This window comes from Podarcis liolepis, assembly GCF_965112155.1.
Source record: "Podarcis liolepis genome assembly, chromosome: 16".
In the NCBI taxonomy this organism is placed as follows: domain Eukaryota; kingdom Metazoa; phylum Chordata; class Lepidosauria; order Squamata; family Lacertidae; genus Podarcis; species Podarcis liolepis.
The window spans coordinates 41,814,714-41,838,690 of NC_139567.1; the positions used below are offsets into that span (position 1 = coordinate 41,814,714).

A 23,977-nucleotide genomic window follows, 5' to 3' on the forward strand; every position below is an offset into this window, starting at 1 on the left:
AGATGCCCACGGGTTCTCGTGTTACGAGGAGGGAAAAACTTCTCTCTGTCCGATTTCTCCGTGCCATGCATAATTCTATAGAAGTCTATCCTAGACCGGTGACTGGGAGCAGCCGCCGAGACCACATAACACCGGTCTGGAAAGACCGACATTGGCTCCCAGTATGTTTCCAAGCACAATTCAAAGTGTTAGTGCTGACCTTTCAAGCCCTAAACGGCCTCAGCCCAGTATCCCTGAAGGAGCGTCTCCACCCCAATCGTTCTGCCCGGACACTGAGGTGCAGCGCCGAGGGCCTTCTGGCGGTTCCCTCGCTGCGAGAAGCAAAGCTACAGGGAACCAGGCAGAGGGCCTTCTCAGTGGTGGCACCCGCCCTGTGGAACACCCTCCCACCAGATGTCAAAGAGAACAACAACTACCAAACTTTTAGAAGACATCTGAAGGCAGCCCTGTTTAGGGAAGCATTACTGTATTTTAATATTCCATTGGAAGCCGCCCAGAGTGGCTGGGGAAGCCCAGCCAGATGGGGGGGGGGTATAAATAATAAATTATTATTATTATTATTATTTATTATCCTGTCACCTCTGACTTGCCTTTTCTCTGAACCAAAAAGCCCCAAAGGCTGCCACTTTTTCCTAGTAGAGGAGTCATTTTGATCCCCTTCATCATCTTGCTGGAATGATGGGTTTTGTACCCCCACCGTGCCTGCAAGACCGCCGGGGTTCCTCACCTCCGAACTAAACTCTTTCCCCGATGCTGCTCAGTTACAGAAAGCCACAACCGAACGCATGCCATTTTTTAATCATGCGGCCCCCGCATCTGTGCAAGCCGCATGCAGGGGCCACACGGGAGACAGGCACGGAATAGCAAGAAAGGAGAGTCCTACCTCCCCTGAACGGCACCGGCTTTGAGTATGGGTTTCATCACTTCCTACCGAAGTTCCACATTCTCTGTGTGGCCACTGCAGCCAGCAAGGTCTTAATCCCTAGCCCAACCCGGCCGTTCTGGGGAGAACCAGAAGAAAATGAGAAATAGATTGGGTAAGGGGGCAACCCCTGCTTTTGTCAGACTTAAAATGTGTTGGGCTTGTGGGCCGAGTTCTTGTAGGGAAGGAACACACCCATACAGAGGAGTGCCAGGCCTTGGAGAACCTGTATAGAGGCTGCAGCCGTTGTTGGACTTCAACTCCCAGCAGGCTGCAGGGCCACCGGCCAGTGGAATTATGGGAGTTGGAGTCCAGCAACGGCTGGAGAGCCAAAATGTTCCCTCTGGGCAATGATGTCAGAGAAGAAAATCTGGTTTAAGGCAGTAATGGGGGCTGAAAGAGCAGAATTTAGAGAATCAGATGGGGCCTCCCAGTGCCGATCTATTTTCATTTTTTATTTCTGTGTGTCTATAACCTGCTCTTCACTGAATATTTCCAGTCCCAAGGCGGTGAGCAATGAGATGAAGAAATGATAATAAAAATGTCCAGAAGTAAATGACAACAGTGTAAAGAAAAATGACAGAATCTGTAAAGATAATGAAGAAATGAACCGCACCATCCTAAAGCAAGCACAGATAAAGTATAGAGAGGACAATAATTAACATTTCCCCCAATTTAACCAAATTCCTAGGTAAAGAGAACAGGGCAAACAACCACATGGGTCTTAGAAACCGTTCCCACTCCATCTTTCTGGGGGCAGCTCACTCACTCCTTCTCTGCCCCCCGCACAATTATTCAGATAAATTATATATTCAATTTCACTTACATATTTAAACCACTGAACTACAGTTGCTTCTGAGCAAAGACATGTGTGTGAGCACTCATTCTGTCTTAAGAAAAGTATGCCACCTTTCACACAAGCTGCTGGGCGATTTACAACAGGAGTCAAATAAGACTGAACCCCCCCCCCCCCCGTAAAGGAACAGCCCTTAAAACAGTGCACCAACCACAGCTGACCTTCAGCCAACTCCCGCCCTGCCTGCCTTCTTACAACCAATCAGAATTACTGGTTCTAGCTCCGCCTACCGTTTTGCTCTGGCTCCTCCTACCGTCGGTCTCCCTGCTGTCCATGCTACTGTTCTGATGTTCCTTCTAAAGTTCAGTCGAAATCGACCCTCCTTTAACCCAACCTTATTAGTCCTGCCCTCCAGGGCAGCCGGGAACCGGGCCTTCGCCCTTTTCCGTGACCCGACAGCCCTTCCGACACCCCACCTCTTTTCAGCAGAGTCCCAGCAAGGATGGACAACTTGGCTCCCAGTTAAGCCCCGCTGGGAAGGCCAACAGGAGCGAGCCAGCAGTAAACCACACGAAAAATCCACGATCTGCACAGGAGCGTCAGGCCTAAGAAGCACAGCGACTCATCTCTGCCAGGCCTTGCCCCATGAAGCTGTTGCGGAGACCGAAAACCCCTGCCTTCTCACAGCTGCCTAAGTCCCCTCCTCTCCAGGGTTTTCCCTACGCAATCTGAGAGTACGCCTGCGCTGATGCTAATTTCTTCTCTGCCCTTTTCATGCCTCTCATGGTTCTGGGAGACAAGGGGGGAGAGCAGTTTGTTGCTGCAGGAAGGGGAGACCCCTGTGGCCCTCCAAACTCATCTCGGCCTCTCAGCCTCCCTCCTCTCCTGCTCCAGCTTCGGCCTCTAATTCTGGACTGCTCTCTGTTACAGCCTCTTCCTTCTCACTAAGCCCCGTTAGCTCTTCAGCTTCCGACTTCTCTTCCCGGTCTTCTCCCTCTTCTCCCTCATCGTCCCTCCACTTCTTGGGCTCTGAGTTTCTGCTGGTGCCTCCTACCATTCCTCTGCTGTCTCCCAGCTCCACCTGGTACGCAGGCTAAGACCCTCCCTGCCCGCAGACTGTCTGACCAGAGTGGTGCATGTTCTGGTTATCTCCCTCTCAGACTACTGCAACGCGCTCTACGTGGGGCTACCTTTGAAGGTGACCCGGAAACTGCAACTAACCCAGAATGCGGCAGCTAGACTGGTGACTGGGGGCAGCTGCCGAGACCACATAACACTGGTCCTGAAAAGACCTGCATTGGCTCCCAGTACGTTTCCAAGCACAATTCAAAGTGTTGGTGCTGACCTTTAAAGGCCTAAATGGCCTCGGTCCTGCATAACTGAAGGAGCGTCTCCACTCCCATCGTTCAGCCTGGACACTGAGGTCCAGTGCTGAGGGCCTTCTGGCGGTTCCCTCCCTGCGAGATGTGAGGTTACAGGGAACCAGGCAGAGGGCCTTCTCGGTAGTGGCACCCGCCCTGTGGAACGCCCTCCCACCAGATGTCAAGGAAATAAACAACTACCTGACTTTTAGAAGACATCTGAAAGCAACCTTGTACAGTGGTACCTCAGGTTAAGAACTTAATTCGTTCTGGAGGTCCGTTCTTAACCTGAGGTATTACTTTAGCTAATCCCCCCCCCCCGCTGCCCGCCCGCAATTTCTGTTCTCATCCTGAAGCAAAGTTCTTAACCCGAGGTACTATTTCTGGGTTAGCGGAGTCTGTAACCTGAAGCATCTGTGACCCGAGGTACCACTGTATAGGGAAGGTTTTAATGTTTGATGTTTTATCATGATTTCAATATTCTGTTGGGAGCCGCCCAGAGTGGCTGGGGAAACCCAGCCAGATGGGCGGGGTATAAATGATAAATTATTATTATTATGATTAGTCCAGCCAGTATATGCCAACAGCTCACCTTGACCACGATGGCCACCAGGATGCCCAAGACTGCCAGGAGGGCGAGTCCAATCTTGCGTTTGTTGAACTTCTGCAGGACAAAGAACTTGGCCCAATCTACCTTCTTGCGGCTGCTGGGCGGGTAGCGGAGGTTGTTGACAGCTTCCATCTTGAGGGCCCGGACGAGGCAGGCGCGTTTGTGGGAGAAGGTCTCAAAGCTGTACCGGCCGTGGTAGGCCCCCATCCCGCTGTTACCTGGAAGGGGGGGGGGGGAAACAATGGCAAGCAAGGTCTAAGCAGGGGGGAAAGAGTTGGTCCACTGCCTTTGACCTTGCAGGAGCAAAACAAAAACCCATCAAGTATGAAAAGGAAGCTGGGTAAATCGATCTGCCAAAAAAACCCCCCAATTCACTAGCCCTCAAAGCAATTAGCCTACAGATCTGTCAAAAAAATAGTAACTAGTCCTCAACCAATGATGTATAGAAATGCCGAAAAAAGTCGCAAGTCCTCAAGCAATAAACACATAGTTCCGTCAAAAAAGTCACTTGTCCTCAAGCTGCCAAAAAAGAAAAAAGAAAACCAAGAAATCCAACAATTTCTCTGCAAGAAAAGAATCCAACTAAGTCAGACTGAGAGTTAAAGTATATTCCTTCATTTCAATGAGCCTACTCTGAGTAAGACACAGCCAGATAATTATTTAGTAATAATTATGGTTATGATAAACTGTTATTAAAAAAAGCTGGTCTAAATAATGTTATGATAGGTAAAGGTAAAGGTAAAGGGACCCCTGACCATTAGGTCCAGTTGTGGCCGACTCTGGGGTTATGGAGCTCATCTCGCTTTATTGGCCGAGGGAGCTGGCGTTTGTCCGCAGACAGCTTCCAGGTCATGTGGTCAGCATGACTAAGCCGCTTCTAGCAAACTAGAGCAGCGCATGGAAACGCCGTTTATCTTCCTGCCGGAGCGGTACCTATTTATCTACGTGCTTTCGAACTGCAGGAACTGGAACCGAGCAACGGGAGCTCACCCCATCGCGGGGATTCGAACTGCTGACCTTCTGATCAGCAAGTCCTAGACTCTGTGGTTTAACCCACAGCGCCACCCGCGTCCCATGTTATGATAAAGGAGCATAAATAAAAACATTTGGTTATATTAATCTAAGTGTATAATAAATCATAAACAAACACAATTTATATAGTACTGTGTGTTCAGAGTTTGTTAATGTGTTCATTTGTTTATTTGTTGAAATGGATTTCAGAGCAGCGTGCAATGTGGGTACAACGCTGTAAAATCCTGATGTTGGCCAACGGAGAAAGGACCACGGATAAAAATCACAAAGCATACCGAGGGAGATCACGAGAATCTAAAACGCCTGGGCAAACCAGGATCAAGCGGGACCCAGGCTTTAGGGAGGGCCTAGGACCCACGTACCTACGGGACCGCCTCTCCTGGTATGGCCTGTGGAGGACCTCAAGGTCCACAAATAACAACACTTTTTAGGTCCCAAGCCTCAAGGAGGTTAGACTGGTTTCAACTAGGGCCAGGGCCTTTTCAGCACTTTTCAGACTAGGGCCCTGCGGGACTTGACTGTTCAAGACCTGACACTGCAGTTAGTTTGCCTAGCACACTTCTGTACAGTGTAGTGTCAGAAAATGCCTGATAACCTGTTGTCATCGGTGTGTCCACAGGGTTAATTGGAAGGATGTCAAAGTGTACAATAGCGCCCTAGCTCAACTGAAGGAGCATTTTGACATGAAAGATCTTGGTGAGGTAACCAACTACCTATCTCTGGAAACAGAGAGAGACCAAGATGGTAATATTCCAGTCACAGAAAATTGCTGATGTGTTAACCAAATAAACCTGATGGATGCTAACCATAAAATTATTTATTTAATTAATTATTCAACCATAAAATCGTTGTTGTTGTTGTTATTATTATTATTATTATTATTATTATTATTATTATTATTATTATCATAGTTCACAAGAGCCCTGTAAAGTAGGGTGCCATAAGTAACATCAGAACAGAGAGGGGAGGGAGGGCTGAGGCAGAGCAGCTTGCCCCAAGGCCTGAGGCAGAAGACAAAACTCCTCCTGATTAGGAAAGTCTGCCAAGGAAGCCCCCACCCAATCCCACGTCCTCCCCTGCCATCTTGGCTCCCCCCCCCCCGTGTCCCTGAGGGGCGACCGACTCACCAACGCCTCCAAACGGGAAGCAAGGGAGAGTGAAGTGCATCAGAACATCGTTTGCAGTCACCCCTCCGCTGGAAGTCTCTGCAATCATCCTTTTGATTATCTGGGAGGGAGGGAAAAAAGAAGGGGGGCGGAGAAGAGAGGGAAATGAGACCGCAAGCTATAATCAGCTCAAGCAACAGATCCATCAACTCGCTCTTGGGCTGATTAACTGGAGGGATGGAATAAATGACACCTCAGTATTTTGGGGAGGCAGGTTTGGTTCTGCTGTGTCACCGGAATGGGTCGATGAACGAGACCCGGAAATGGAATTGGGGCCAAGTTCCTGGTGGGCAGAGGCCTAGTAAAAGTAAAGGGGCCCCTGACCATTAGGTCCAGTCGTGACTGACTCTGGGGTTGCGGCGCTCATCTCAGTTTATTGGCTGAGGGAGCCGGCGTACAGCTTCCAGGTCATGTGGCCAGCAGGACTAAGCCGCTTCTGGTGAACCAGAGCAGCGCACGGAAACGCCATTTATCTTCCCGCTGGAGCAATACCTATTTATCTACTTGCACTTTGACATGCTTTCGAACTGCTAGGTGGGCAGGAGCAGGGACCGAGCAACGGGAGCTCACCCCATCGCGGGGATTCGAACTGCCGACCTTCTGATTGGCAAGTCCTAGGCTCTGTGGTTTAACCCACAGCGCCACACGGTCACACAGCTCGAAACCAGGATGCCCTGATCAACGGATCACAGCACTCTGCAGGAGACAGCCTTTCACAGCCTAAGACCCTCGTACCTACGGGACCGCCTCTCCTGGTATGTCCCACAGAGGACCTTACGGTCTTCAAATAAAAACATCTTGGAGGTCCCGGGCCACAGGGAGGTTAGGCTGGCCTCAACCAGAGCCAGGGCTTTTTCAGCTGTGGCCCCGATCTGGTGGAACGCTCTGTCGCAAGAGACAAGGGCCCTGCGGGACTTGACATCTTTCCGCAGGGCCTGTAAGACAGAGCTGTTTCACCAGGCCTTTGGCCAAGGCACAGTCTGACCCCCTCCTTTGGTAATCCTCACAGAACTCTAGCCCAATGGTTGCCATTAATTTGATTTAAACTGGTTTTATAATGAATTGATTTTAGAATGTTGTATTATTTTACTGTTGTTAGCCGCTCTGAGCCTGGCTTCGGCTGGGGAGGGTGGGATATAAATAAAATGTTATTCTTTATTATTATTATGATCTTATCAGGAAGTCCATTCCATACAAGGTTAGAATTTGGCTTATGGTGTGGCGGCTCCTGACTTCTGGAACTCCCACCCCTTAAAAATCAGAAAGCAGCCTTTTCTATCACCTTCGTGGTCCCCGTTGAAGATTTTTCATCTTCCAACAGAATCTTCTAATTGACATCTTTATATGGCACCTGCACTACATTTGAAGTTTTGTGTGTGTGTACGCATGCAGTTGCTCAAACTGTTGTTGTATATGTAATTCCTTTTGTTTTGTTTTTACTGTTCTTATAAATGCTTCTACTGCATTGCGAAAATCACGTCCAGAGGCGTCCCAGGAGGCGATTTGTGAACAAAATGAAGTGTAAGAAATTGTGGATTTGATGCTGTCCGTGAATTGCTTCCCATAAACCGTCTCAATGCAACGTCACCACGGAAACAATTTAAAACGATCCCATACAGATACAGTCATACCTCGGGTTACAGACGCTTCAGGTTGCGCGTTTTCAGGTTACGGATGCACCAAAACCTGGAAGTACCGGAACGGGTTACTTCTGGGTTTCGTCGCTCGCGCAGGAGCACTAAATCACACTTTGCACATGCGCAGAAGCACCAAATCGCAACCTGTGCATGCGCAGACGCAGAGCTGCGGGTTGCGAATGCTGAAGGTTGCAAACGTGCCTCCTGCAAGGATCATGTCCGCAACCCGAGCCTCCACTGTACACAAACAATTCCATATGTGAAAAGTTTCAAGGCCAGTGCAGAGACAGACTGAAATAAAGGAGGAATAGTAATATTCTTTCTTCTTTTTCCTTTCTCCTCCTGTGATGAGGCTGCATTTTAATATTTTAATGTTTCAATATTTTAATGTTGCATTTTAATCTTGTTTTTAAGTTGTATTCATTCAACTTGTTTTTATTATTGCTTAGCCGCCCTGAGCCTGGCCTTGGCTGGGGAGGGCGGGGTATAAATAAAAATTATTATTATTATTATTATTAATAAAAATAACCCTGGCTTTAAAAATGACAAATTCATGCTCTCAGCGGCTACCAGGAAGAACGGCTACTTTCTCCACCGTTGGAGGCAATCTGTCTCCAAGTACTAGGACTGAAACCCAAATGGTTTGCAACCAGGACTGAGGCCGGAACAAATTGACGCCGCCCAGAAGTGGTTTGTGCCCCGAGAGGCTCCGTCACCCGAGTGCGAAACCCGGACCTCTGAACTCTTACCTTCTTGTCGGCGAAGACGTAAAGGGCCAGGGGCTTTTCCCGCTGGTTGATGAACTGGATGGCGTCGTCCAGGCCCTTGACGGTGACGATGGGCAGGATGGGGCCGAAGATCTCCTCCTGCATGACCTTGGATTCCCGGCTGACGTCCGTGAGAATGGTTGGGGCTGAGAGAAAAGAGGTGAGTCCAGGGTGCAACCTGGTCCTTTTTAAACAGGAGATGTTGGGGATCGAACCTGGGTGCAAAGCGGGTGCTCTGCCCACTTAGCAGTACAGTGGCACCTCAGGGTAAGTACTTAATTTGTTCCGGAGGTCCGTTCTTAACCGGAAACTGTTCTTAACCTGAAGCACCACTTTAGCTAATGGGGCCTCCTGCTGCCGCCGGAGCATGATTTCTGTTCTCATCCTGAAGCAAAGTTCTTAACCTGAAGCACTATTTCTGGGTTAGCGGAGTCTGTAACCTGAAGCGTCTGTAACCCGAGGTACCACTGTACAAGAAACCACCCAGTGAATGGGTGGTATATAAACCTCTTTAATTAATTAATGGCGCATTAAGGTAAAGGTAAAGGGACCCCTGACCATTAGGCCCAGTCGTGGCCCACTCTGGGGTTGCGAGCTCATCTCGCTTTACTGGCTGAGGGTACAACTGAGGGTACAGCTTCCGGGTCACGTGGCCAGCATGACTAAGCAGCTTCTGGCAAACCAGAGCAGCGGATGGAAACGCCGTTTACCCTCCCGCCGGAGAGGTACCTATTTATCTACTTGCACTTTTGACGTGCTTTCTTCAAACTGCTAGGTGGGCAGGAGCAGGGACCGAGCAACAGGAGCTCACCCTGTTGCGGAGATTCGAACCGCCAACCTTCTGATCGGCAAGTCCTAGGCTCTGTGGTTTAACCCACAGCGCCACCCGCATCCTAATGGTGTATTAACAGGATACAAAAAACCTAACATTTCCAAAGCTGAACCAGAACGTCTCCAGGGGAAAAGATTCTCATGCCAATCCTTTGCACGCTTCCCTGGGAGTAAACCCCGCATGGAATCCAATGGGGCTCACTTTGCAGCTGTTTAAGATAATAATAATTCTGTATTTAATTATAGTTCAATTTTTTTTAAAGCCCAAGCGGTTTACCACCAAAAGGCATTCAAATTATTAATAAGCTGAAACAGATATTAAAAAGAACACCGTTCTAAAGTTAATTAAAAGGGGATTAAGAGACAAGTCAACTTCTACAGGTCAACAGGCACCAGAAGGGAGTTTGCTTCTGAGAAGAACTTCAAAGGATTGGGCTCCAAATCCCACACTAGCTCTTCCATATAAACTTCTCAAGCTGCTAGCCCTCAGTTCTAAAAACTCTCCACCTCTCCCCGCAAGCAGCCTCCCCTGCAATTCACCTGTGATTTGGGGGAAGAGCTGAAAGGTGATGATGATGATGATGATGATGATGATGATGATGATGATAATAATAGGATCACCCCAACATTTCCACCTGGCAATATTCAGCCTGAGGACCCTACATGGCAGGGGCGTTGTACCCAAGTGGCTGATGCCACAGGAGTCTTATAAGGGAGCCTCTTCAGTACCAACTCCGGCCAGGTGGGGGCGCCACCTTGCTGCCTGTTTGTTGCTCAGGTTTCCCCCACTTCTGATGCAGAGGTTCTGAACCCCTGCTTTGCTTTTAGACTTCACAGAATCATAGAATTGCAGAGTTGGGAGGGACCACGAGAGTCATTTAGCTCAACCCTTGCAAGGCAGGAATATCGGCCTGACCCCCTTATGTTTCCGTCCCCTTATGGTCTTGATTTATCAGCTACTTTTTTAAATTGCATTTTAACCTGTATTTTAAATTGGGTTTTTTTTTCTTTCTCCCCCCCACCCCTCTTTCCCCACTATTTTGTTTTCACTTTGATTTTATTGGTGTTAGCTGCCCTGAGCCCGGCTCTGGCCAGGGAGGGCAGGGTATAAATAAAATCTATTATTACTATTTATTATTATTTTGCTCAACATGGGGCTCGAACCCACAGCCCTGAGATTAAGAGTCTCCTGCTCTGACGACTCAGACAACACCCATGTCTTAAAAAAAGGGGAGGGGGGCTTCCTTCCAGTGTGAGAAATTAAATTGGGGGGGGGAAGCTGTTTGCTGTTTGCAACCGATGCACATCTTTGTATTAAAAAAATAATCTGCTTCCTGGGGGCACTTTTAAAGTTGGCTAAAAGGACGATCCTTTAAATACAAGACGTTGCCTTATATACATGGTCAGACTGCTGCTCTATCTTGCTCAGTACAGTGGTACCTCGGAGTAAGTACTTAATTCATTCTGGAGGTCCGTTCTTAACCTGAAACTGTTCTTGACCTGAAGCACCACTTTAGCTAATGGGGCCTCCTGCTGCCGCCGCACCACCAGAGCCCGATTTCTGTTCTCATCCTGAAGCAAAGTTCTTAACCTGAAGCACTATTTCTGGGTTAGCGGAGTGTGTAACCTGAAGCGTATGTAACCTGAAGCGTATGTAACCTCAGGTACCACTGTATTGCCTATAATTATAATAATTATAATTATAATTTATTATTTATACCCCGCCCATCTGGCTGGGCTTCCCCAGCTACTCTGGGCAGCTTCCAACAAAATATTAAAATACCGTCAAACATTAAAAGCTTCCCTAACCAGGGCTGCCTTCAGATGTTGTCTAAAAGTCTGGTAGTTGTTGTTCTCTTTGACATCTGGTGGGATGCCTACACTGACTGGCAGCAGCTCTCCAGAGTTTCAGACATTGGGGCGGAGGTGGGGCATCCCAGCCCCAGCTGCATGCAAAAGCAAACGCTCTTACCACTCGGCCACAGCTCTTGAAAACAAAGCAGGATTCTAGTCCTCATGGTCTGATTTAAAGAGGAATGTAGGAAGCTGCCTTTTGCGGCGTCAGAGCTGGGGATTGAACCTGCAGCCCTTTGCAGGCAGAAGCAGAGCTTCCCCTTTTGCAACACTGCTGTTAACACCCTGTTTTTAATCACATGCACAACAACATATATTTATCCACCCAACCGATTCATTCTTCCTCCTCCTCCGCACAGAAGAGGCATGCAGATTGCTTCTGCTCATGCGTCCAAAAAACACGGCCTGAGATTCAGGACGAAACTCACGTCCCTCCCGGCGTTACCTATGAAGCACGTGGATTCATCCGCTTCCCCGCCATAAGCGATCTTCTGCCCTTCCAGGAGGCCCATGAGTCTCTTGAAATGGCGTTTGTTCACAATCCTCTCGTAGTCCGGGGATTTCTTCATGTCCTCGCCGTAAAATTCCTGCCGGGGGTGGGGGGTGAACAAGGCCACGTTGGCTCAGGGTGGCTGGGAGGGCTAGCAGCCTGGTTTTTTTTAAATTTGTTTTCATTTTATTGACTTTTTAAATACAGTGGTGCCTCGCAAGACGAAAAGAATCCATTCTGTGATTCTCTTCGTCTAGCGGTTTTTTCATCTTGCAAAGCAAGCCCATTGACGGATTAGCGGCTTATCAGATCAGCTGATAAGCGGCTTAGCGGCTTAGAAAAAGGGGGGGGAGGAAAAAAACCCCGCAGGAACTCGCAAGGCATTGTCGTCTTGCGAAGCAAGCCCATAGGAAATTCGTTTTGCGAAGCACCTCCAAAACGGAAAACCCTTTCATCTAGCGGGTTTTCCGTCTTGCGAGGCATTCGTCTTGTGGGGAAACTGTGTGTGTGTGTGTGTGTGTGTGTGTGTGTGTGTGTGTGTGTATATATATATATATATATATATATATTTGCTTTCGTAGATTTTCACGGGTACAGGAATGCAGGTTTTGGTGTCTTCGGGTGTCTTCCCGTGTAAGAGTTGGGGTGTCTAGGCGACGTTTCGACGAGGTCTCACTCGTCATCTTCAGGCTGGTGCTTACGGCTTCTTGTTACTGGAACAGAGCAGGATCTCAGTGTTTGAGTTCCTATAAATACTGTTGAGGGGGTGTGGTGTATTCTGGGCAGAGAGGAAGTTCCCAGGATAGTGTGACTTTTCTTCTTTTGTTCCTTAATTACTTGAGGGATATCTTGAGTGATTTCTTGAGTGATATTCTGAGTACCACTTAGGAGGGTCATTAAGAGTGGATTAGTTGCTAAAGCTTTCGTGTCTTGACCTCTTGAACTTGTGAAGAGTTTTTCTGAGAAGATGGCTGTACTGCACTTAATTGTGCTCTGGCTTGGCTTCGTGTATAGGGGCGAGCTGTGGTTTTGTGCCCTGTGCCAGTCAGATCTGTGTAGGGATTGCAGGGGGGTGTAGCATCCGGAGGTGCCACTATGGTTTGGCTACTGGATGGTGTCTGTACTTTATCTGTGGAGAGGGTCTGGGTTTGGGTCTGGTGTGGTTGATTGGTGATGGTGTTCTGTGTGCCTCTGGTTCTGGTGTCGGTTTTTGTGGGGAGGGCTAATTTCCAGATGTCTGGCAGGCGGGACGTGTCGTCACGCTTGTTCATGTTGTGAGGGTGTTTCTCTATCTCGATGGCTTCCATGATTATTCTCTTGTGGTGATGTTCCATGTTAAAGAGCAATTTGGAATCTGCAAAATTAATTTCGTGTCCTGTTTCTTTCATGTGTTGGAAAAGAGAGGAAGTTTTTTCTTCTTTTTTGACGGCATTCTTGTGTTCTGCGATACGTGCATTTATAAACCGACACCAGAACCAGAGGCACACAGAACACCATCACCAATCAACCACACCAGACCCAAACCCAGACCCTCTCCACAGATAAATTACAGACACCATCCAGTAGCCAAACCATAGTGGCACCTCCGGATGCTACACCCCCCTGCAATCCCTACACAGATCTGACTGGCACAGGGCACAAAACCACAGCTCGCCCCTATACACGAAGCCAAGCCAGAGCACAATTAAGTGCAGTACAGCCATCTTCTCAGAAAAACTCTTCACAAGTTCAAGAGGTCAAGACACGAAAGCTTTAGCAACTAATCCACTCTTAATGACCCTCCTAAGTGGTACTCAGAATATCACTCAAGAAATCACTCAAGATATCCCTCAAGTAATTAAGGAACAAAAGAAGAAAAGTCACACTATCCTGGGAACTTCCTCTCTGCCCAGAATACACCACACCCCCTCAACAGTATTTATAGGAACTCAAACACTGAGATCCTGCTCTGTTCCAGTAACAAGAAGCCGTAAGCACCAGCCTGAAGATGACGAGTGAGACCTCGTCGAAACGTCGCCTAGACACCCCAACTCTTACACGGGAAGACACCCGAAGACACCAAAACCTGCATATATATATATATATATATATATATGTTTTTTAATGTATCATTTTCAACAATAATTAAACACACTTTTATATCTTATACAATTTTTTGACTTCCATCAATCACATCTGAAAATTTTCCAATCTATTCAATTAATTTACATTTCTGACTTTCACTATTACATTTAAATCTCATAACTAATATCTCTATTCTTTCTCTACTTTGCAATATTTCATATATTTCTCCTTACAAAACTTCTTGTAGTCCTAACTAGCAATTTAATTGACTTGTTAACAAGCAAGCAATCAGAAAAGGGTGGATGCAAGGAAAATAAGAGACTCAAAAACTTCAAACCGCAAAGCGTCACAGCCTTGGGGTTCCCAAGGTCCTGGCATGACCATTCCAGGTCTGGCTTAGAAATGTGATGGAAAAATACAGTTGTACCTTAGATCCCCAACGCCTTGGTACTCGGACGCTGCAAACCCAGAAGTGAGTGTTCCGGTTTGCGAAGCTTCTTTGGAACGCGAACGTCCGACGGGGCTTCCGATTGGCTGCAGGAACTTCCCGCAGCCAATCGGAAGCCGTGCTTTGGTTTCCAAATGTTTTGGAAGTCGAACGGACTTCTGGAACGGATTCCATTCGACTTCCAAGCCACGACTGTAAATCCATGTACCCTCAATGGCACGAGGCACCTGTGAACACATCTGCCTGATTCTAAAACCTCACCTTCAGCGTCTTCTTAACAGTCTCCACTATTTGGTTTTGGATGGACGGGTCGCACAAAATGTAGTCGGGGGCGATGCAGGTCTGTCCGCAATTCATGAATTTCCCCCATGTGATCCGCCTGCCAGGAAAAAGGAGGAAAGAGAGACCTCAGATCTAACTCCATGGACTAGTGTCTTGGGAGAGGTAAACCTTTCCAAAGGGCGGTGGGGAGGGGAAATCCCGCCTGGGCTACACCAAGGCATTGCAGTGTTGAAAGAGAATCAATTGGCAACGTGCAGCCCTTCTAAGTGATCTAATAATTGCTGTTTGGAAGACTGCATCCTTTGGGGTTCCCTAGGGACATAGCTGTCAACGTTTCCCATTTTTTAAGGGAAATTCCCTTATTCCGAATAGGATTCCTTGCAAGAAAAGGGAAAAGTTGACAGCTATGCCCAGGGACGGGGGTGGCGCTGTGGGTTAAACCACAGAGCCTAGGACTTGCCGATCAGAAGGTCGGCGGTTCGAATCCTCGCGACGGGTGAGCTCCCGTTCCTTGGTCTCTGCTCCTGCCAACCTAGCAGTTTGAAAGCACGTCAAAGTGCAAGTAGATAAATAGGTACCACTCCGGCGGGAAGGTAAACGGCCTTTCCGTGCGCTGCTCTGGTTCGCCAGAAGTGGCTTAGTCATGCTGGCCACATGACCCGGACACTGGCTCCCTCGGCCAGTAAAGCGAGATGAGCGCCGCAACCCCAGAGTCTGCCACGACTGGACCTAACGGTGGGGGTCCCTTTACCTTTTTATGCCCAGGGCCTCACCCACCCACAACGGCACGCCAACCAGGTCTGATGCACAACTGCAAAACCAACATGCTCTAACATCAGGGATGGGGAACCCCAGGTTGAGAGGCCAGTTGTGGGCCCCTGGACTTCCCCGTCCGTTCCTCCTAACTCTCCTGGGGCCAAACATCCTTTGCTTGAACCTCCATGAGTGTTTCTGCCTAGAGTGTAACCTCGAATTTGGATTACGCCTTCCGCTCCCTTAGATGCAGAGAGAAAGCGTGTAGCTGAAACCACATAGGTACAAATTCTCCCTCCTGCGCTGCCCACTTCTGGTATGTGACGGGGGCCCAAAAAACCTTCCCCACCACAAAAGTCGGCTCAGATTTCCAGAATGCATCAGCTGTTATTTTATCTGAAAACGGGAGGAGGGGGGAGAATTTGAACTTTGGCTCCCATGTTCAAATATATAAAAGGATGTCATATAGAGGAGGGAGAAAGGTTGTTTTCTGCTGCTCCAGAGAAGCGGACACGGAGCAGTGGATCCAAACTACAAGAAAGAAGATTCCACCTAAACATTAGGAAGAACTTCCTGACAGTAAGAGCTGTTTGACAGTGGAATTTGCTGCCAAGGAGTGTGGTGGAGTCTCCTTCTTTGGAGGTCTTTAAGCAGAGGCTTGACAGCCATATGTCAGGAGTGCTCTGATGGTGTTTCCTGCTTGGCAGGGGGTTGGACTCGATGGCCCTTGGGGTCTATTCCAACTCTATGATTCTATGATTCCCCTGCTTTCGATTGCTTAACGCAAGCCGATGATGCAAAATACATCCAAGCAGGTTAGAAGTAAGCCAAGGTTCAGGGAAAGAGGCAGCCTATGTCATAACGCTGTTAACACCCATCATTGTGGCGTAACCACACATGGAATTTTCTACTGAGCTAGATTCAAGGCTTAGAACGAAGGGCAATTTCTCAGATCCCATGAGCAAAGAGAAGAGGGCTGTTTCATCACTCATAGGGCAAAAGGCCCGGAGCCCAACAGCAGGTGGCGCCAGAGCAAAGCCAACTGATTCTAGTTTTGGTGCCTTCTCCCTGCTGAGGTCTACAAGGGGCGAAGGAGGAGGAAGACGCTGATAAGCATGGCCCCCCAGGGGCTGGTTGGAAGCAAGGAGGCAGGCAGGCAGGCAGGCAGGAAAGCCAATAGAGGGCAGGCTGTGATTGGTGGGGGATCCAATGGGGATCTCTCACATCATTCCCTTGCTTGGGAGGATTCTGGCTAAAATCAACTCAGGCCCCAAATATCTGAAAGGCCAGCTCATTCTCTACAGGCCCTCTTGGGTGGAGAGATGAGCAGAGAAGGCTCTCTAGATGGAAATGTAAGGAAAAGGAGGGGAATTTCTTCCATATGTGGTGGACTTGTACTAAGGTTAAAGCCTACTGGGATATGATATATAATGAACTGAAAAAGGTTTTTAAAAATACCTTTATTAAAAAACCAAAGGCGTTTTTGTTGGGTATAATTGGAGAAGAAATTCCCCAAAAAGATATAAATTTATTTATGTATGCTACCACAGCCGCAAAGATACTTTTAGCCCAGAAATGGAAGCAGCAGGAACTCCCAACATTGGAAGAATGGCAGACTAAAATGATGGAATATGCAGAACTGGCGAAGCTGACGGGGAAGATACGAAACCAACGCGACGAGCTGTTTGAAAAGGACTGGAGTAAACTCATACAATATACGAGAGAACATTGTAAACATTTGAAAACGCTTGCCAAGTTTGAGTTAAAATATTTTGTAATGCTAATTTCTGGAATCTCTTTGCAATTAATAAGGTAAATTTTATAAGCATGAAAGAAGGTAAGTTGGTTGATATAGAAATGCTAAGTTGTAAGTGAATATTGATGAAAGCCAAGTAAAGGGGGGGAGTTGAGGCTCAGTTTGAGCAACACTATAGGTGATGTTATGATTTTAAAGGACGGCGACTATGGTAAAAAAAATGTTTTAAAAAATGACCCCCTCCTTTGGTAATCCTCACAGAACTCTAGCCCAATGGTTGCCATTAATTTGATTTGAACTGATTTTAGAATGGACTGATTTTAGAATGTACAATATTCCAATTAATTGATTATGATTTTATGTAAACTGTGTTATTTTTACTGTTGTTAGCCGCTCTGAGCCCGGGTTTGGCTGGGGAGGGTGGGATATAAATAAATTTATTATTATTATTATATTACAGTGGTACCTCAGGTTAAGTACTTAATTCATTCTGGAGGTCCGTTCTTAACCTGAAACTGTTCTTAACCTGATGCACCACTTTAGCTAATGCTAAAGTTTAGCTGCTGCTTTAGCTGCTGCTGCAGCTAAAGTTTAGCTGCTGCTGCCGTGCCGCCGGAGCACGATTTCTGTTCTCATCCTGAAGCAAAGTTCTTAACCCGAGGTACTATTTTTGGGTCAGCGGAGTCTGTAACCTGAAGCGTATGTAACCCAAGGTATAATAATTATATATATTATAATAATTATATATATTATAATATATAATATTATTATTATCTCCATAAAAACCTCCAAGGAAGGGGAGTCCACAACTTCCTGAGGGAAACCCTTCCACTGTCGAACAGCCCTTGCAGTCAGAAAGTTCTTCCAGATGTTTAGCCGGAACCTTTCTTGTCACTTCAATCCATTGGTCCTAATCCTGCCTTCCACAGCAGGAGAAAACAAACCCAAGCCACTTTCCATGTGACAAGCTTTGAGATCAAAGCTTTCCAAACACATTAGTGTGTTGGCTGCAGTGTGTAGGCGGGCCATGCAATTGTTCCCTGCGCTCCACCCGGGGATCGAGAGGGATTAGATTAATCTCCGGCTCGCTAGTAAATCTGAATTACTATGCGGCGAAATGATGTGCGTCTATAAAGTGTGTCAAAGCATGAAACTTGGAAAGCTCTGCTTTGGCTATTGGAAGATCCACCTTGTCATTAGCCTTCTTAAATTGGGATGCCCTAGATTTGGACACAGGACTCCAAGTGTGGTCTGACCAGGGCAGAAGAGAGCAATAACATTTACTGCCCTAGATGTGGACACTAGACTTCTGTTGATGCAGCCTAGAATAGCATTAGCCTTTTTTGCTGCTGCATCACACAGTGGACTCAGCTTGTGGTCCACTAAGACCCTGAGATCTTGGGTCGCTCCTCCACCCGCAGAGCCTTGATGGGTGGCGGCTCAGAGGGAGAGGGACTTCTTTGCAGTGGCCCCTAAGCTGTGGAACACGCACTCCACAGAGGTCTATCTGGCCCCTTCATTATACAGCTTTCAGAAAACGCTGAAGACGCTCCTCTTTAATCTGCTATTTTGACGCCTGAGTTGCCTGATTTTAAGACCCACCTTATAGCTTGTGGTTGCGAAGAAATTTAAGGACTATTTGAATAAATACTGTAATATAAAAAATTAGAAGTTACTTGAAAGCACCAAATAGGCCTAGGATTAAATTAGGATTTAATTAAATAAATGGGATTTAGAACAGTAAGAGGAGTTAATAAGATAGACAAAAGTTTTTGTTTTAAAATGATATTAGAAAGCTGTTACATGCTTTCACAAGGAAATTCAGAAGAAAGGGACTTGAGGAAGTCAATCTACAATGTAAACAAAATTGGATATGGGATTAAGATTACATTTTTATTATTACTGTTGTGGTTTTGTATTGTATTGTTTTTTCTTTGGTATGCTTTTCTGTTTTTCTTTTTCTTTTTTGTTAATGTTGTATGTGTTATAATTGTGAAAATTTAATAAAAAATTTTGAAAATAAAATAAAATATATATCTTATGGTTGCAAGCTGTTTTACATGGTGTGTTTTTCCCATTAAAAAGAAAAAATCTAATGGCTTGTGGGATCTCTCTGGGAGAAGAAAAGGCTGAGGAGAAAACCCCACACAAATCCCTAAAATGGTTTGATGGCGCCTTGTACGTCTCCTTCCGGCAATTCCTGATGCCAAGCTGGTGCCAAACATCTTGCTCTGCTTTCCTTTGGATCACATCAGCGAGGGCGAGGGGGGTGTCTTGTCATCTGGGCAGCCCAGCACCCCCAGACCCACTGCCCAGACTTGCACCCCAGAGAGATCACTTCATTGCTTGCCTGCGAGCGCTCCAGCTGGAGAACAGTCTTTGCCAAAGCTAGACAGGTGACTGGGGGCAGCCGCTGAGACCACATAACACCAGTCTTGAAAGACCTACATTGGCTCCCAGTATGTTTCTGAGCACAATTCAAAGTGTTGGTGCTGTCCTTGAAAGCCCTAAACGGCCTCGGTCCAGTAGACCTGAAGGAGCGTCTCCATCCCCATCGTTCTACCCGGATACTGAGGTCCAGCACTGAGGGCCGTCTGGCGGTTCCCTCACTGCGAGAAGCAAAGCTACAGGGAACCAGGCAGAGGGCCTTCTCGGTAGTGGCACCCGCCCTGTGGAACGCCCTCCCACCAGATGTCAAAGAGATAAACAACTACCTGACATTTAGAAGACATCTGAAGGCAGCCCTGTTAAGGGAAGCTTTTAATCTGTGATATTTTAATGTATTTTTAATCTTTGTTGGAAGCCGCCCAGAGTGGCTGTGGAGACTCAGCCAGATGGGCGGGGTATAAATAATAAATAATTATTACTATTACTATTATTATTATTATTATTATTATTATTATTATTATTATTATTATTAAAAGGTGTCATGGGCTTTGAAGACACTCGAACTCAGGACGCAAGGAAGAAACGTGCTAAGAGGAAGGCACCTTTGGCAAACCTTCATTGTGATGAACTCCCACCCGGAAACCAATGTCCCCACTGTGTAAGGCGTGTGGGTCCAGAATTGGCCTCCAGTCACTTACGGACTCATTGTTAAAACCATGTTTATGGAAGACAATCTTACTCAGCTACGAGGGATCGCCAAAGAAGACAACGACGACTAATGCCGTGGCTTGACTTCACCCCCGGAGGCACATTCCACTGTCTCTCAAGACAGATGGATGCCGACAGCATTTTAATGCCGCAACCTGCGCTGGGATGTCGGGGATACCTGAAGAAGTGTGCATGCACACGAAAGCTCATACCAAGAACTAACTTAGTTGGTCTTTAAGGTGCTACTGGAAGGAATTTTTTTATTTTGTCAAAGAGGCCTAGGACTGAGATATGTGATGTGGTAAAACACTAAGTTAAAGTTAAAATGAAAAGAAAGAAAGATGTGAATTGCCCAAGTAAATTTTATGTGAAAATAGTTTTGGAAAACTGCTACAATGGACTACATGGAAACTCAGCTAGGGGGATCTGAGGAAGTCATTTAACAATGTGAACAAAAGTGGAACTATCAGATTTTGGATAAGTGTTTGTTTATGTTTTTTGTTTGTTATATATTTGGAAAACTAATAAAAAATTGAAAAAACTATATAGTTAAAGCTATGGTTTTCCCAGTAGTGATGTATGGAAGTGAGAGCTGGACCATAAAGAAGGCTGATCGCCAAAGAATTAATGTTTTTGAATTATGGTGCTGGAGGAGACTCTTGAGAGTCCCATGGACTGCAAGAAGATCAAACCTATCCATTCTTAAGGAAATCAGCCCTGAGTGCTCACTGGAAGGACAGATCCTGAAGCTGAGGCTCCGATACTTTGGCCACCTCATGAGAAGAGAAGACTCCCTGGAAAAGACCCTGATGTTGGGAAAGATGGAGGGCGCAAGGAGAAGGGGACGACAGAGGACGAGATGGTTGGACAGTGTTCTCGAAGCTACAATCATGAGTTTGACCAAACTGTGGGAGGCAGTGGAAGACAGGAGTGCCTGGCATGCTCTGGTCTAGGGGGTCACAAAGAGGCGGACACGACTCAACGACTAAACAGCAACAACAAATGCAGGTGGGCTGTGAATGGACTCTGAGCTGCAGAACCACGACAGTACTGGCTCGAGCACAGAGCGACCCGTTGCAGAGCTCACCTGCACGCCATGTCGACATCACAGTTTTTGTCGATGTAACAAGGGCTCTTCCCTCCCAGCTCGAGAGTGACAGGCGTCAGGTGCTTGGCGGCAGCCTCCATGACGATTTTCCCCACTGTGCTGTTGCCTGTGTAGAGGATGTGGTCAAACCGCTGTTTCAGAAGCTCTGTGGTCTCCGGAACGCCTCCGTTGACGACCGGGAACAGCTCCTGGCGGGGAACGCAGAACAGAAGCGTGGCTTAGAACCAGCTTGTCTCCCGTAAGAGCGAGGGGAGTGGGTGGGGAAATAAAGTTAATGTCACTTTTAGCTGGAATTTAGGGACAGTGCCAGGTTGGGATTTGATTTCGTTTGCGCTGAAAGGCACACACGATTTTCATTTCCAGAAGCAGAAGCCCAAGACGCCAGATTGTGCAATGAGCGTCGTCCATGGAAATGCACAGCCCGGGGCAAAGCGTGCAGAGAAATGCATATGAATCACATGCAAAACACCTGGATCAGATTTGGGAAAGCTGGTTTGCAAAAACGGGGGTATTTGGACAAATTGCATACCAAAATGTGCACAGGAGGAAGAATTTAAGAGTCAAATGCTAACGAATCTTCATGCACATTTAGAACAAACGAACGCTTGGAGAAATGTGGAGAACTGATTATGCAATTTTCTCGTTTGCTGATGCTTCGTTGATATCCATCTACCAGCAATAGATGTGCTAATTGGCAGTTAATTTCTATTTCACGTTGTTCAAGCAAGAGAGCAATAAGCAGAATGCCAAGCGCATGTTGGAAACTGCTTTTGGAGCTCAGTACGGTAGGCACAAACAAAAGACAAAATTCAATACAAGACTGTTGGATTTTGAAGCCTGACCTCAGCATGAGACGCATCCAGATCGGCTAGTCAAACCGGATTGTCAAACTGGTTGCAGCTTTTTAGCAACCTACGCCAAAGTGCACCTGCCTGCGGCTTCACGGTCCTAAGTGCCCGTTTAAAGACAGGGCTGGGAAACTGTTTCTCAGCCCAAGGGTCTCATTTCCTCCCAGGCAACAATCCAGGGGCCATACGCCAAAAGAGCTGGGCAGGAGAGAGAGGGAAAGAAGAGAAACGGCAGAGACCTCCCCTTGTTTCAGGGGGCTGTGTTGCAACTGTGCAGAAGGTCAGAGGTTTCAAAACCGCAAGAGGCTTTATCACAGCCCAGGGGCACATCCCAGCCAGGACCGGAACGAGGGGGCCAAGCATGACTTTGGGAAGATCCCGGGGGCCAGACAGAGAGGCCTCTGGGCCAGATTTGGCCCCTGAGTCCTAGGCTCCCCACCCCTGGCTTAAAACGGCAGCTGTTTACAAAGGCTGTCAAGGCGAGCGTTTGGGGGCTCATTAATCTTGGCGCTATTCCCTCTACGGTTGTTATTCAAACTGTCGTTTCACTATTTAATTGTTTCTTCCTGGTTTTATGTTGCTAATGCTGCTACAGGCTGCTATCTTATGTACTGTTTTGCTATCAGTCGGAGCAGATGGTTTTACACGTGATAGAGGGTGTGGAAAGGCTTCTTTTAGAAGTTTTAAACTCCACCCTCCCTTTTCTTCTTCTTTCTTTATAAAAAAAAGGTTGTTACCAAAATGGTTTTTCAGAGGTTTTAACGGGATTCTGCTATTGACATGTTTGCTGCCTTTGGGAGGAAGAACAGGGAAATAAATTGAATAAATATATTGCACAATGTTGCATTTTAGGGACAACACACTGAGTTCCTTTTTCCAGAGAGAGGAGGGGAAGGGGGGGGGGAAAGGAAGGACATTTAAGTTAACAAAATAATAACAATAAGTAAATAAAACAGAAGTATGCTTTTGGGGGAAAGAGTATGTAATAATTACATACATAATAACTAATATTATTATACTATTTGCTGGACTCTGATGGGGCCAATTTAAACTGTGCTGGAGAAGAGGTGGGAATGTCTCCCGGCACCGACTGTGGCAGCCTTTGTCGACCCGGCGCCCTCCAAATATTGCCAAACTACAACTCCCACCAGGCATGGTCGCAATGGTGGCTGGGAGTTGTAGTACGGCAAAACATCTGGAGGATGTGGAGCGTTAGGGCAGCGTCGCTTTTCCCCGACGAAGAATTTGCAACGGTCAACACGCAGAATTTAAGCCCTTAACAAAACAAAACACAGAACACGCACTGTTCCACCTGCAGAGAAATTAAGCACTTCTGGATCACAAATCTGACGCCAAGCCGGGAGATTGGGCCTACCTTGTCCAGGTACTGAGGGAGGATTTCTTCAAAGAGCTTGGCCGTGTGTTCGCTGACCTCGGACGGCTTAAGCACGACAGCGTTCCCTGGAAGATTCGAGGAAGGGGATATTTGTTCAAAAGTGCACGAAGAGGAAAAGGGGGAGCGGTTGGCTGCTAGTTATACCCCAAAGATCAGAGGCCCTTGAATACCAGCCGCTGGGGAACACAAGGAGGACAGAGGGCCTGCTGAGCTCAGGATGGGAAGCTGCCTTACACCGAGCCACACCACTGGCCTATCTAGCCCAGTATTGTCGACACGGGCCGGCAGCAGCTCTCAGACACAGGACAGTACCCAGCTGCAACTGGTGATGCAAGAGCTGGAACCTGGGACCCTCTGCAGGACAGACAGGAGCTCTGCCGCTGCCCTACGTCCCTACCTAAGCAAGGAGGCCAGGGGAAGGTGGTTCTTTGGCGTGATCCAGCGGCCAGGCTCTTGAGAAAAGGAGACCTCCACCCGGGTTTTCAGGACAAGCAGTCTTGTGGGCTGCAAACACCGCAGGACCACAGCTGAGGCAGGACCGCAGGAGTCGGGAGAGAGAATGACGGCTGCAATCGTAAACCCACTTACCCGTGGGTCAGCCCCACTGAAATGAGCGAGTCTTTATCCCTGCAAAGGCTTCTCCTGCCTCCCGTTCGGGCCGAGCTTTTCCCAGCGCTGTGGTTTTCATGCCTCCAAAGAGCTCTCTGTCCTCATGAGGACTGGAAACATTCCCCCTACTCCCGTGCCAGGGATTTGAAAG

The 23,977-nt window shown here is 47.4% G+C and overlaps 1 protein-coding gene across 7 annotated transcripts in view; it reads right to left on the bottom strand.

Moving 5' to 3' along the window:
• Window positions 1-23,977, bottom strand: part of ALDH3A2 (aldehyde dehydrogenase 3 family member A2) — a 35,213-nt gene that overhangs the window by 2,775 nt on the left and 8,461 nt on the right. For 2 of the 7 annotated variants that reach the window (XM_083479964.1, XM_083479962.1), the window contains exons 4-11: window positions 23,197-23,282; window positions 20,953-21,161; window positions 14,240-14,357; window positions 11,422-11,563; window positions 8,274-8,437; window positions 5,849-5,948; window positions 3,672-3,907; window positions 884-1,001 (exon numbers count right to left, since the gene is read on the bottom strand). In XM_083479964.1, coding sequence (XP_083336090.1) covers window positions 921-1,001; window positions 3,672-3,907; window positions 5,849-5,948; window positions 8,274-8,437; window positions 11,422-11,563; window positions 14,240-14,357; window positions 20,953-21,161; window positions 23,197-23,282 — 1,136 coding nt within the window. In that variant the 3' untranslated portion in view covers window positions 884-920. Of the gene's footprint in view, window positions 1-883; window positions 1,002-3,671; window positions 3,908-5,848; window positions 5,949-8,259; window positions 8,438-11,421; window positions 11,564-14,239; window positions 14,358-20,952; window positions 21,162-23,196; window positions 23,283-23,977 lie in introns of all 7 variants that reach the window. The other 5 variants (XM_083479963.1, XM_083479961.1, XM_083479967.1 and 2 more) reach the window with 3 other exon arrangements.